The 15,436-nt window shown below is 44.8% G+C and overlaps 1 protein-coding gene across 3 annotated transcripts in view; it reads right to left on the minus strand.

The window, feature by feature from the left end:
• The window catches only part of LOC144174843 (uncharacterized), a 108,145-nt gene that overhangs the window by 56,419 nt on the left and 36,290 nt on the right, over positions 1 to 15,436 (minus strand). For 2 of the 3 annotated variants that reach the window (XM_077703781.1, XM_077703790.1), the window contains exons 8-9: positions 12,933 to 13,068; positions 5,046 to 5,230 (exon numbers count right to left, since the gene is read on the minus strand). In XM_077703781.1, coding sequence (XP_077559907.1) covers positions 5,046 to 5,230; positions 12,933 to 13,068 — 321 coding nt within the window. The remainder of the gene's footprint in view (positions 1 to 5,045; positions 5,231 to 12,932; positions 13,069 to 15,436) is intronic. The other variant, XM_077703799.1, reaches the window with a different exon arrangement.

Consider the following 15,436-nt stretch of genomic DNA (forward strand, 5'->3'; position numbering starts at 1 on the left):
GAGGACAGGAAGAGGCGACTGGCTGATTCCCCCCAGGTCGGGTCAGACTGGGGGCACAGTCTACGGGAAACGGGGGCCGAAGTGGTGTGTTGCCTCTGCCAGGGGGCCACGAAGGTCCAAAACAACCCTGGCTTTGGCTCAACCACCAGGATGCCCTTTTCCCCGGACACAGCAAAGCCACGCACAGCCGAGGGCGTGGGTGGGTCCAACCCACATGTGCTCGGGTCCGTGGTGTTGCAAGACACCAAGTGCCTACAGCAGTAGGCACCCCTGCGGAGCTCGGGACCGTGGTGGCACTACTCACCAAAACACCTTGAGTACACATGGTGCCCCCTGCGGGGTTTACATAGAACCGGGCGACTGTAGGCGCTCAGCCGCTCACAGCGAAGCAATAATGGTTGCACGAACTTCCCAACTTCTTTTCGCGCATGTTTTAAATGTTTGAAGAAATGGACGACCCGAAACACATCGAATGCGTGGCGTCTTCTCACAGGCGGCCGTGGGAGAATCCGCCAGCTGCGCCCACTCGATTCCTGAGTGTAACGTCACTTCCGGCCGGCCGTAATGGCCGCCCTTTTTTTGCAGTTTCAGTTTAAAAAGAGTTTTTGATCTTCGTTTACGACGCATCAAAGCTTATTTGGGCCTCCAAATTTTGCAGGTAGCAATTTTTAAGGTAATGCTATCGGAAAATAGTGCAGTTAAGGAGTCGAAAATTTTGTTGCAGTTGGCCTTTAACCCCTTAAGGGGGGACGTGGCTTTCAAAATCAACTTTTTTATTTCTGAGTGGATTTTGATGAAAATTGGCACAGCAACTGGAAATGCTTCTGTGATAACACCATAAAAATTTCAATACAATATTTTGATAACTTTTTTATTTATTAAATTTTCTTTCTGTTCCGCTTGTACCGAGCTTGAGCGACTTATAAAACACGATAGAAAACTTGTTCGAAGTGCTTTGCATTCCCAAATGAATGGGCGAGGTCGTGACAGTTTTAGAATTTTTTTTTTACAAAACAATATTTTTTAGTTTTCATTTTTTTAGAGGTTAATGTGCAACAGGCATGTCGACTGTGAACGACTATTTGAATAAAAAAGTCACAAAAAACAAATCTGGAAAACCAAAAGTGTCACGACCTGAACTGTTCATCAAGGAATGTAATGCAAGAAACGGAATCAAAATAGACCCAGTGGTCACGAAGAAATCCCTGGTACAAGCGACATAGGTGGCAAAAAAAACTGTTTTGAGAAAACGGCTTCCGAAGTTGCAACATAGGTTTCACTTATCAAAAGTCGCCACGGTTGCAGCCTTTCATGTCCTTTTGAACATGGGGCTTCTGGAAGGCCTTGCATTGAAATTGGAGTGCCTTTTACAGCCTTTCTCTTTCCAGAAAACATCATTTTCAGCTCCTCCGTGAAGAGTACATACCCCCTTTGCAAACCAAACGGAGGGGAAGATGGGTTTCAATGGGCTTTCAATGCAAAGTAGGTTAGCTGGTTGGCTGTATCGCACTGGACAACCTCCTTTTGCAGTGTTGTCACCATGGCAACAAGTTAAGCATTTTTTTTACTTAAATTTGAACATTTTTGGCTTTTTTTTATGTTTTACCTTGCCTGGCACAGCAACTTAGTACTCATACGTGCAGTTGTTCATTGCCAAAAGTTTGCATACCACAAAGATGAAAATGAGCTACTTTGAAGCTTGGTAGAGTATTCTGCATAACTCCCAACTTCAATGCAAGAGCATATTTTTTTACTACTTTTGACATTCAAGGCATCCAATATTTCTGGCAGCACAGCCAGTATGCCCTAAGCAATGGTATCAATAATTTCCCTAAAAAAAAAAATCACTGTTAAATGCTGCCACAGTAACGTACATTTTTAACGCAGAGAGCATATTTTTATTCCTATATTATTAACTCAAACCTGTTTGCATGAAAATTACAAGTGCACGGGAAACGTAGCGCAAGAAAGGCGATATGGCTCGCGCGCATCGCAGCGCACGCTTACCGCGACATATCGAACTTTGATTATACCTGATATGGCTGGTCAGGTCGCTTTTAAGATTAAATCTAACGTTGCAGGCATTAATTACAACTACTGGCGTTCAATCGTAACCGGTTGCCCAGTCATGTGATGCTCCAATGCGCGTCGGCTATGCCGTGCGCGCCGCAGCGTTTGACGCGTCGACCGTTTCTTTATCAAGGCTAGCGAGCCCACAGCCAAAACACAGCAATAACTAAGCGTGTAAACATCGCAAATCCGGCTAAAAGTTCACTTCACGAACCGCTTTCGCAAGCGCGCACATCGCGTCACCCTCCAAGGTCTGGCGACGGTAGAGTGACGCGCACCACGAAGCGTTCGATGACCTCCGCCTTTCGAGCCACACAACTTTCCGTAATCTGGCTCGTTATCTCTGGCATTCCCATCGCGATAACGTGCGTGTTGAATACCACAGATTGCAGAAACTCGGCCGAGCGAAGCGGCGAAAATGAACTCAACCCGCTCGCTACGCAGCTCAGGCGGCCGCCATCTTGCGTTGCGCCCGCGACATCCAATCAGGAGGGTCGCTGTTCTGTGCCCGACCGGAGGACCAATAGCGCTTCAGCATCTATTTCTAGCTTCGTTTGTGCGTCGTTTCTTTTCTGCCGTTTGTGCGTTTGCGAATGAACGAATATAAAAGAGACGAGCGGAACCGGAAAGACGATCGCTCGGCCGATCTAACCATATCAAAATGGCCGCGCCCGGTGGCACCGTTGCGGAGATAGAGCGCTCCGAAAATTGCCGTTTTTTCGCCCTTTTGCGCTGATAGTTTGTCACCGCGCCTGACAAAAGTATTTTTTTATGCCACTTTGCGACGCTTTTCAGCGTAAAAACTTTGCAGACGCACAGAATAGGAAACATAGAAGCCGAATATGTGGGTTTCAAAAAAACGATGTTTTGGTCATTTTTCCGAAGTTGAAAGCCGCGTCCCCCCTTAAGTGCTTTGGACGAGCAGAGCTCGTCTTAGCGGAATAGGTACTGCCCTATACTGTTCAGGATGAGATGCGCTCGTCTACGGCTTAGATTGCGTGCCATCCACTAGATGGCAGCATTTACTCGACGAATTAGTTTTCTCCTGCGGCAAGGCGCGCTTTTTTTATGAAAAGATGGCGTGCGGTGGCGCCGACCCATGCATAGCGGGCCCGTCAACTCGAAAAAGAAGCTTTTCATTTTCGCCATCTTCTTCTAGTGATGATGATTCGGATACAGATGTTTATTTTGTGTCTGGAATTGAAGACAGCGATGACGGTGAATTGAGCAGCTCCTCCGGTGATGACGAAGACAGCGGGGAAGTGAACATCGCGAGTGCTCGCGAGTGGATCCTGCTTGATGTGGACAATCCTGTGAAGCCTCCTCGCTTTAAATTCTTGGCCATTCCAGGCAAGACTTTCATATTGTCATCACCGGGTGACATTATGGAATATATTCAGCAGTTTCTGGACGATGAACTTATATCATTAGTGGTAGACGAAACCAATCGCAAAGCGGCTGAAAAGTTGAAATGCTCTCCTCCCAGTGATCACTCCCGCCTCAAAAAATGGGTGCCAGTGACAAAGGAAGAGATGTGGGTATTCCTTACGCTCCTGCTATTGCAAAGGTGCTTAGCCTACACAAGTGAAGAAAGATGTGGCATCTGCAACTGTTCTATTTATAAAGTTTAATTTTATTAGCAGCAGGTAGCTGGTTTCCTATGTATTCTTCAGAAGTAAACTTTATTGTGTTGATTTGACTAACTATGTGGTACAAATATTTTTTCAACATCGACTAGCTGTTTTTTATACAATCAGATTCGAAATCGGCAATAAAAAAAATAGGCACTTTTGGCCGGGAAATTCTAAAAAAAAAAAAAAAAAAGCACTTAAGGGGTTAAGTAAATGAATACCTCTTTATATTTAATGTATACTGCCAGCCTGAGTGCTAGGCCTTAGGCAGAGGTGGGTATGCAAATGTACAGTATCGATTGTGGGGTTTAATGCATCGAAGCTACACCTGGGCTCTGAGGCAGGCCGTAGTGGAGGGCTCCGGAGTAATCTTGACCACCTGGGGATCTTTAACGTGTGCCAAAATCTCGAACACACCCGCATTTTCACTTTTTGCCTTCATCAGAAAAGCAGCCACTGCGGCTGGGATCAAATCTGCATCCTTGGGCTCAGCAGCACAATGCCTTTACCACCAAGCCACTGTGGTGGGCCAAATGCACAGTATTAAGAAGGTTATGCCCTGTACACATTAAAAAAGGTGGCAAAAATGACTAGCAATAACTTTTACATACTTGATAAGATCAACCATAGTATTAATATACTAACAGTGCAAGTAAAAATACTGCTCTATGATTTAACTTAGTGATAATAATGGTACACGGACAGGGAAGCAGGAATTCTTCTCTCGTAAACAGTGTCTTAATGTGCACTGAACAAGAGATATTACAAAGTATCTCGCACTACTTCATTATAGGTCATTTCAATATAAGAAGACCTCTTGTTATATTTGACCCAAACATTTCCTTCAGCCTATTTGAATGAGGCCGAAGAACTCTGGTGATCATGCACAAATGACCATGCACAAAATCACGTGAAAATAAGAAAAAGAAAGGGCAGGATTTTTTTTGACAATATGCAAATGCTGTTTCAATACTTTTGCCTTTAGACATAAAAAACAAAGTTCACACAATCAAATGCTTATTTCATTTGCATGATCAAAGTGTTCAACTACTTTCGAGCCACTCAGTGAATGTTTTTATGAAGGATGCCAATGACAAGAGGCAATCAGTGCCCAGAGGGATGCTCTTGTAGGCTAAAATGGACAACAAAACCAATGAATGTAGCGAACTAATCAGTTAAATGGTGGATGTGAAAAAAAAAATGTTAAGATGGTTCAGCTTCCTTTTCGATTTGGCTGTGACGAGGTTGTACTCCTCACAGCATCCACGCAGCCAAATGAACGGCTAGCAGAAGTGGAGCAGGGACCAATTTCATCCCATCTCCCCTGCTCAGCTGAGGACTCACCCGCACTGGCAAAGGGGCGCTTGGACGGCCAGTAGCCCTGCCAAAGCCTGCCAAAAAGAGCAAAGTCGGGTGTAGGCAGGGGTGGCAGCACTGCCTCCACTGGCCGGAGAGGACTGTTGCCCAGACAGCTGGATTCGGAGTCCGGGTGCCCTTGGCCGGTCGGGGTGCTCGTCTGGCAGGGGCCCCTACGGCAGAAGCAAGCACATGCTCCACTTCATCTTGGAATGTGGATTTCTGGCGTATTTTTTGGATGCTCCAGAAGTTTAAGGTTTCAAAAGTGACTTGTGGTAAACGGCGTGGAGTTGGCAAGGACTGTAAATGCATTTGCGCCCCTATTTCTGCACAAACAAGTGGAAAAAAAAAAAAAGAATAATTATTGAGCTACGTGCATACTTCACAATGTGAAAAGGCCCCAGCAAAGCTGTCTTGGCTGTACGTGCTCAACATACCCAAATGGTAATCACTGAACATTCACTCTGCAACGAGGCGCAGAGACGGAACTGGCTGTTTGGAGCAGCACTTGTATGAAAAAATGAGGTTTTGTAGCAGACATTACAAGTTTTGCATCAAGTGTTCCAACTATTGCAGCTATGACACAGACTTGTAGAGACCCTGCAGTTCAGCACAGTGTCATCAAAATGCCGCAAAAAAAAAAAAAAATTGTGCAGACTTACAACAAACTAGGAGGCGTGTGAATAGAGATTTTTGGGTTTCGACGCAAATACGAAGCAATTAATGATTTTGTTTGAATACCATCACCATCAGCCTATTTACGTCCACTGAGGCATGAAGGCCTCTCCCACTGACCTGAACCCATTCCTGTCCTGCGCTGCCTGGGTCCATTCCTTGCCTCCAAATTTTCGCATTTCACCTCTCCATCGAGTTAACAGCTTTTCCCTTCTTTCAGAACCGCCTCTTGATACTATCTGTTCTGTTACCCTAGTGGTGCGCAGGTGTTATTTCACCTCGCCACAAGGCCAGACTGCCCGAAGTCCATTTCCTTTTCATAATTTGAATTATGATATTTTCTGCTAGAGTTAGTTCCGTAAGCCAGGAAGCTCGTTTTCCGCCCCTAAAGCATTACCCTTATCCTTCAATCCATGGCTTATTGAGCCGACCCAAGATTACTTCCCAGTTTAGTACAATGCCAAGTTTCCGCTCCATATGTCATCACAGGTAGAACGGGTAGACGAGCTGCAATTATAAAAATGAAACCACTTAAAAAGCCTTCTGATCAACTGTATTGGTGTAAAATGGAAAGAAAACAGGAGTAAACGGAGAAAGTAAGCTCATTGCTTTCAAACTTAATTATAGTGGGTTTAAGTAGTCTTGGGCAGTAACTAGTTACTAGTAATGCTTTACTGGTAACCGGTTACTTTTTTTCAGTACCTTGCAACTGCAACTAGTTACTTTTAAGTTATATACCGTATTTATTCGAATCTAATCCGATAGTTTTTTTGAAATACCGATATATCAAACTCTAGGGTCGGCTTGGATTCGAGGATTTTGAAACACGCGCCAATTTCCAAGTGATATTAACTCTTTCGCTACCGCAGAAAATTGACCAATTTTTAGGGGTCCAAGAAAACTTTTTTTCCTGCTAAAAAATTGGTTAGGCACTAATTGCAGGAGCACAAAATGCAGAATATTTAACGGCCTTTCCAATAAAACCAGTTTTTTAAAGGTTTTCATATATCATAGTTGTGAAAAAAATATCAAAATCAAAATTTTTGTCAAGTTGTCGAAAAAAAATGATAAAAAAGGAGCTGTGTATATCAAACCACCGGTAGTAGAAAAAAAATTAGAATATACATTTTGTAGGGAAACATTTCAAAAACACGCCCTAAAAAAATGTCGAGTTGCGCGGAACAGTTTTTCAGATATAAAAAAAAAATGTTAGCACACACGGTGCTCGTGTCATGCGGTGAAGCCCAACCTCTAATTCAAAATGCGCAATTTCGGGTGGTTCCCTAGAATAAATCTGGCGGTTTGACGTTATCAGAGGCACCAATTTGCCCCCACATAGCGTAAAAACATCTTGTGAATGGCTGCCTTTGCATTTACAGCGAGCACAATATTTGGGACAAACACGCGATGCGGAAAAAAACATGCATGAAGTTGAAAACGGAACGCCGTGGCTGACGCTTGCTGTCGTTCACGGTTAGTTATCTCTCAAAACATAAAGCTGAGCTTTATTATCATCTTTAGGCTTGTGCGAATAGTGATATTTTAGTTCGAAGCGAATAGTCCTAGGGTCGAATACTTTCGAAGCGAATTCGAATAGCTGTCAGTTGTCACTGAGCTTCCTGTCACTGAGACATTCCGGTAAAAAAGTTTTAAAGTAAAATCTCGATGATGCGAATCTCACGCGACCGCGAAAAATATTCGTATCATCCTAAATTCGTATGACCTAACGCAGACCAAAAAAATTGAGCAGTGAAAAAGTTTTCGTTTATTTCTTTTCTTACTTTCGTGTGGAGAAATCCGTGACGGTTTTCTGCTTTTTTTTTTTTACCTCGATGTCGCCGAGTGGTAATTTCTGGACTTTCGTCTCCTCAATGGCGGTGCCCAAGCTCACTACAGGAGCGTTTTTGCACGCGATTCGTGCGCGTCGGCGTTGCGCGCGCAATTTTCACGCCAGCCTCGGCGATTCCGCGCCCGTGGTCGCCTGTGCCTCAGTCAGAAAATGACGCGCGTGGTGACTATTTGCGCCAATGGGAAGGCGTGCGCCCGGTGCGCCTCAGGGCGGCAGTTTTGAAGCGCTCAAGACAGGTGGCTGCATGAAGGCTACATGCATGGCCGGCTGGCTCCACCGGCATTCCACCGGAGATGTTTAGGCTTAGCACCCCGGCAGATATTTCATGGGCGCTTTCACTAGCGGCGCGGATGATTTCGTACAGACCGGCTGTTCCTGGAGAAAGTGCCCGTGCGTCGGACTCTCGCTCGTTCGGCAGTCGGGCGCCTTGCCGGCTCGTTCGTATCATCCGCCGGGCCGCGCAGGCCCGTTCGTGAGAGCCGAAATTTTTTTTCCATTGCAAATGTTTGCAATTTCATTGTTTGAAACATGAAACAGGAGCATCGACTACCCTGCCGAACATGCGCGCGTAAGAAGGCTACGACAACTTAGCTTGTCTTGGCTCTGCATGTAGTCAATATATTGGACTGATGTCAATGGCACTGCGCCTTGCCTAACGAAACCGAAACTTGAAGGAAGTTTTGATATTCGTTCACATCGAATACTTCGAAATATCAGAAATTTTAAATTCGAGTCGAAGCGAATTCGAATACTGTAATATTCGTTCGAATATTCGAAGCGCCTGAATATTCGCACAAGCCTAATCATCTTCTTACTCGCAATTGTAGCCTTGCTCACAAAAATGAGGTACGATGAGCTAGAATCGTGCCCTGCGATCTTTGGCCGAGTAGCGCTTGCGCGCTAAAAAAGATCAGCACAACGAGCCTCCTCTATTGCAGCGCCACCTAACATTTTTCAAATGAAACAGTACAAAAACTTATCAGAGGCTCCGTCCGAATAGACAGTTCAACTAAGCAGCAACATTAGACACCCGGATATACCCTCGCATGGAAACGAAACTGGAAGGCGAACAGCTGGCAGTGTAAGGCCGGTTTGAAGCGCTGTCCTCGGCGGAACAGATATCTGGCGACTGGGTGTAACCTTTTGACTTGCATCTGAAGTTGTTATCGCAGAAATCGGGTTAGGGTGGGGGGAAATCAGGAGCGCTGTGCTTTGTTCGAGGATCAGTCGCGGACGCTTTAGGCGCCATGGCAGGTAGCCTTGAAGTTGGGTAACTGCGTAGTAGCGCTAAATATGAATTTCGTGATGCAGAAACGAAACCGAAACTGTTGTAAACTGTTTGCGAATGGTCCTGGGGTAAGTAGAACTACCACAGTACTTAGAACAACTTGCACAAAGGCAATAAAACTGCCTAAAATCATAAAGTAGCTTTGCAACCAGGCACTGCTTGACATTTTCAGCCGATTTCTGGGATTATTACTGTCAGAGCGCGAACCTGATGATTGAAAATCGTTTCCTAGTTCCCCATTCACGCCCTGATACCAAAAAACAAGCGCTGGTGCTGAGTAATTACGAGTTGCACGCATTCTTCGTTGGTAGCAGTGACGCGCGATGACCACGCAGCTTTTCCACACCCAGGTGTTTCAAAAGCGTGTCAAAAATCGCGTTTCCGTTGAAAAAATGAAAACAAAACTGATTTTGAGAGGCCATTTTCTGATCTAACTTCGAACAGCTTTACTTGTTCGAGAAACGCCTGGAACGCTATGAAAAAGCGCTCCCAAAAGTATCGATCAAATTGATCGATTTTGATAGGCGCGGTAACAAAAAAGTTAAGGGAAGTGGCGCGCAGCTAGCGCCACCCAGAAAAGAGTATTGTAGCCATTACTAGACGACCCAGTAGCCACTTAAGGGGCCATAGTAGAGTGAACTAGAACACAGAGTGGTTCAAACAAGTTGCCAAAAACGAAGCAAAAACAGGGTAACGGAAGGGGAATCCCCTGAAGTCTTGCGATTGTCTCGCCGCCACACGGTGGTAAGTGGCAATTTAAAATTTTGTGTAGACAATTTAAAAACAAACAAACAAACAAACATTTATGAAATTATACAAAAATTTAAGCAAGCAAATTATTTACCTAAATAATTGTACCTTATTAAGAGAAATTTCCTGTATTTTTGCGATGGCGGCGCCGCCATGCGGCTGCCACCCACAACTCTTGCGTCATCTGCCACATGAACTTTTGCGACGCGGAGCCATCGCATGGCTGATACGGCACCCCGTGGCTTGAAGACAGCGCATACATGTTAAAAACCGGCGTGAAGCGAGTAGTCCTCTCATCTAAAATATGAATCTGTAGCGCAGCAGTTCACCAAATGTGTTTCTTCGCCTAATCTACCCTCGGTTTTTAACATTTGGTGACAAGCACTGCCGGGCTCTGACAAGCACCTTGCTGCACGAACACGCACTTATGAGGCGAAGATTCAGCAAATGTGCCGTTGCATAGAACAAAAGCATGTACAGGCATAGAGTTTCATACAATAATATTTGTATGAAACTTTATGTGTATATGCGTATAGGTAGGCGTAAATATGTATACGACGTATTCAGTGCTAGGAAAATTGCGGTGCCAAACTACAAACTACAAATTGTGATTGTCTGTCCTAAGGTAGCATGAATATTTATTTCACTGTCAAAGTATACCGATAATAAGTACCAAAGGTCTATGTAGTAACCCTCAAGCGTATTTACCCACAGTTTCGCGGACAATAAAAGAAAACCTGAAAAAAGAAAGGTATAACATCGTGGTGCTGGTGGGAATCGAACCCAGGCCTTTTGAGTGTGAAGCGAGTATTCTACCACTACGCCACATTTGGAAGTCTTGCGATCGCAGCGCCCCTAAAGGATTTTACCCGTTTTTTGCTTCACTTTTGATGTATTGGAAGTATAGGCGTTTGAACCACTCTGTGTTCTAGTTCACTCTAGCCATAGCTGGGGGCAATACCGCCACTTTGAACTGTGCGGATAGTGGCCTACGTGCGGTGTGGAGTTTGGTTTTGAAAGCGCAATGGCACCAAACAAGCGGTGCCATTATAGTGCCGCTTTTAAAAGAAAAGTTGTTTTAGCCGCGGAGTTGTCGTAGAACGTTCAAGCCGGGCGGGACTTCAGCGTGGATCAAAAAAATGTCCATCGTTGGAGGATGCAACAGGAGAGGATATTTGCGTGCGCCGCAACGAGGATGGCATTCACTGGACCACGAGAAGCCGTCACCACGAAATGGAGATGGCATTGGCTGACTTCGTTTGGACGCAGCGAGCTGCTGCCCTTCCAGTAACGATGGAAGTGCTCCAGGCAAAAGCAAGGGAGCTTTCAAGGGAACGAGGCTTATCGCGGGCACACTTCAAAGCCAGTCGGGGCTGGCTACAGAAATTTATGAAGCGCTTCGGCTTTAGCCTCCGTCGTCGAACCTCGATTGCCCAGAAGTTGCCCGCTGATTTTGAAGAGAAACTGAGTTCCAGCACCGCATCTTCATGTTCAATAAGCGTGTTTTCTTTTTGTGAACGCTGACCTCGCCTTTTTGTTCGACCTACACTCGAGGTAAGGTTTTTTTTTTTTTTTTTTTTTTTTTTTTCGTGGCTTCGGACTTTGGGGGGTCAGCTTAGAATCGGGGCCGGCCTAGATTCGAATAAATACAGTAACTTGTAACTAACACTTTTTTTTACACAGTAACTAACAGGAAATGCAGTTAGTTACTTTCTTTTTCATGGATTATAATCCAACAGCAACACACGTTGAAGGCTGAAGTACAGTTCAGGCTTTGCACTTTTCGGACTTTTTCGTATCTTCTCCAGCTCTCACCTTTCCCCAGCATGGCTCCCTTCACAGTTTAGGAGAAAAGGCCGCTACTAAGGCTATTTTCCCTGGAGAAGATTAGGGTTAGAGGTTGGTCCTTGAGGAGATTATTTTTTTTTTTTTTCCCTTCCCCTTGAGTCGAGCGGGTGCAAAAAAAATAAAAAAGGAACCGGCAACTAGATCTTTTCCAAATAGCAAGCTGGCCTACCCTTCTAAAGAAAGACTAAGGGCAAGGGGCCCACCGAGAACCTGAGGGCACATATGACAAAGGGTGCATCAAAAAACAAGCTGATGAAACGGGGCATACACAACGATTGTTGGTGTTGGGCTTGAGTGTGCCCCCTTTTAGGTTCTGTTCGTCTAGGATTTTACCATACGAAATTTTGACTTTCCGCTCATCTTCGTATGTTTCTATTAAATAAACCACGATTGGTTTGTTATCCATAATGTAGTTTTATATAGTAACGAAAAAGTAACGACTACTTTTTCACAGTAACTAATTGTAACAGAGTTTTTTTTTTTTTTCTGGTAATGTGCCCATGACTCTTTATGTAGAGGAAGTCACTATCACTAGAAATAGCAAGCATGTAGTTCATTGTGAAGGATCTATTTTCTTGTGTTTTTTCCAGCATTTTTCAGGAGGCTAATGCCTTAATTCCCATATCCTGGTTCATTTAATTAAGGGGTCACACTGGTTTTAAACCAAAAATGTTTATTTTTGCAGTTACGATGATACATTGTAAGACATAAGTAGTTTTTCATGCTGATTGTAGGTATACAGTGTGTAAAATTACTCCATTCCAAGTGAATTTTTCCATTTGATTTTTTGACAGCTTTTGTAAGAACTGCTGGAGTGATGCAGCTGAACAAGGTACCAGTGAACTGTGCACAAATCAAGGAGTGCAATAGGATTAAAGATATCATTCTATCTGGTCTGTAGCAGAAGTTACGACCATGGGCTTGGAAGGTGGGAACCAGAAAAACTGGTTTTGCTTCCCAAGCCCACACTTCAAACAGTTGTAATTTCTGCTAGAGACCAGCTAGAATGATACTGTTAATTTTATTGCACAGCTGCATCACTCCAGCAGTTCTTTTACAAAAGCTGTCAAAAAATCAAATATAAGAATCTAAATAAACTTGATTGGAGTCATTTTACACAAAAACAAGCTTTATACCTACAATCAGCGTGAAAAACCACACATGTCCTCCAATTTTCATCATCATAACTAAAAATAAAGTTTGGCCAGCAATAAAGGGTGGCTAGCAATTTTTCGAAGTTTGAAATGCAAGTTCAAAAAAGAGACCAGTGGCAGACTCTTCTCTATACGGGATTGAGAAACTACGGCAAACATGCCTTTTGGAGAAAAAGGAGGAAGGATGGGGAGGAAGGGCACCACTTCGAATGAAAGTACATGGGGCATCCATACCCTCGAGAGCCATTTCTGTCAAGTCGAGAGGCAAGGCTTGAAAGAGCAGCACCGAACGTTCAAAGCAATCATCTTACCCTGGGGAAACGCACAGGGGAGAAGGCACCTGGAAGGTGTCTGCAACGGCCCTCGTGACGGGCGTTTCCCTTCTCGCATGTCCCCAGCCGGCCAGTTCCAGACTGTCCACTGCACCAGACCCACGAAGTTCCCCTCCTGGGAATCAATGTGGTTTCCTTCGTGGCAAGCAATGCAGCGAGACAAATGAACAACACAGAAAAAGGAAGATACACACCCAAGAATGTTAACTTGAAGGATTTGGTTCAAAAAGGTGGAGAACGTTCAGCAGAAGACGATCCAGAATTACAAATTAACCATAACCTGAGTTGGTGTCACTCAAGTGCACTGCACTGATGGTGGTGTTCTATTTAATATTTCTTTGCTCCTATTTCCTTGCTCCTTCACTGCACTTAAAGCAATGCTTCTTGAGAAGTATTGCACCGTTCAACTTAAACTCCATGAGCTCACACCATCCGCAGAGGAAAACTGCACAAAGGTACAAGACAAGCAAGGATACAGAAGTTTCTCCCTTAAATTGCTGGATATAAAACGAGGTGAGCCCTAGTGCAACTGGCACTTAGCATCCACCGTGAAACGGCATTAAAGGGACGCTGAAGTGAATTTGTCAAGCTCCAGTTTTTGCTTCCACTGCGTAGACTGGCTCAAAAAAAAAACTTTTCGTAGTTTATCCGGTTGATAAGGCGGTATTTATTTTATAAAGCCCGAAAGAAGAAAAATTACCATGCGCAGTCTGCAGCGGCCGCACCAACAGCAGTGACGTCCATATACACCATTTTTCTTGCTAGAGGTGGGCGCCGCCATTTGCTTTTTCTGACCAGACGCTAACGCTGTCTATGAAGCGACCGCCGCGACCGCCGAAACCGCCGCCCTGGGCTGTCAAGTGCTCCGTTCTTTCCATGCGTCTGATCGGTACCCGCGCATTACCGAGTGAACCGTAGTGGTTTGGCGTTAAGTTAGCGGTTGCAGTGCTTGTGTGTGTGTGTGTGTTCTGTTTTGTTTCCACCATCTGTGGACGGATTTTAGGTCCTAATTTGCTGCCAGAGCGGAAGATGCTGACCCCGGCTGTTGCGAGCAGCAGTAGCACTGGTGGAGGTGGTGCCGGTGGTGCTCCACAGTTCCGCGATGCAAACGCTACCGGTATGGCACTGACTGACATAGAAATCGATATCGGGGAGTAAATACGTGTTTTCAATGTCACTGTGCTTGTTTTGCTCACTGATTAGTCATGTTTATGGAAGCGCGGACGTCAAATATCTGGGTCACGCTGACCCGTGCTCGCGATGGACTTTCGACGAGGCGATTGCTACGCTGTTGACATTGCAATTCAATAATCTTTCTTAACTAGACTTATGATGGTTACTGACGAAACGAAATTACCTGGGAGGAAAAATAACACGACCGCACAACCAGTCAAATAACTATTTGAAGGTTGAGCAGAAAGATCGACATTTGGGCGAGTTAATATTGGTTGGTAATGATCGTGATCATGATTGGCCTAGCTCTGCGCAGTGCTAGTGGCCTGTCGCTCGGAGCCCACCTTTGTGGAACCTCTGCCTGCACCACAATGCTTTACGCGATCAGCAGCAACTGTTTTGTAATTGTAGTACTTTAGATTCCGTGACAACGCAAAAGGATTAGAAGCTTTTCCTTTGACCGCGTTGTGAACAGGTTGGGCTACTTTCCAAATGAAGCGTTCCCGTATCTCGAGCTGCGTTTCCACATTGGGCTGCCTGCTTATCCTGCTCAGCAGTGTGCGATGGAGAAAGTCATCCTTCCATATCGTTTGGCAGTGTAATGCGTTCGCCTAAAAAAAAGTAAACAAAACGCCTTGATTTTTAAAGGTTAGATTAGATGAAAAGGGGATTGTTTAATGCCAACCGGATATAATGACCAAACAATATATGGTATTTTAAATTGACTACAAGGAACCAGAAGTTATTGTAACGTTGTATCGGCGCTGGTGAAAGATCCCCAGGTGGTCAAAATTAATCCGGAGCCCTCCACTACGGCGCGCCTCATCACCTATGAAGCGTCAGCCCATTAAACCCCACAATCAATCAATCAATCAATCAATCAATCAATCAATCAATCAATCAATCAATCAATGCTGTATTGTAAAGGATAAAGTTACTTCTAACATTTCAGGGGGTTCCCTTCCCTGTCGCAGCTTTGCGTGTGATAAATGAATTTTGCTCCGTCTGCTTGCCGTCCAAGTGCACCCAACAAACCCTAGATTTGGTCGTTGGTACAAAGTCGTTGCGATTTATCAACGGCGTCCACTGATATCTCTACTCAGTGTCCGTTGGGAAGCGATGCAGCAAAAACACGCCGCAACCGCACTGCATTTTCTCCAGGCAGTGTCGCGCAGATGCATGCTCTCGGCGACTTTTTCTCGCTTTCTCTGGTTGTTCGATAACCCACCACCGCACAGTGCTGACCAAGTGACGTTTGCGCCTTGAACAGCATCACAGCATTGGCTAAAACAGTTGAAAGTTCCACAAAA

Source organism: Haemaphysalis longicornis, unplaced genomic scaffold (assembly GCF_048455015.1).
Source record: "Haemaphysalis longicornis isolate Haplotype H1 unplaced genomic scaffold, Haemaphysalis longicornis Haplotype H1 scaffold_1, whole genome shotgun sequence".
Classification (NCBI taxonomy): domain Eukaryota; kingdom Metazoa; phylum Arthropoda; class Arachnida; order Ixodida; family Ixodidae; genus Haemaphysalis; species Haemaphysalis longicornis.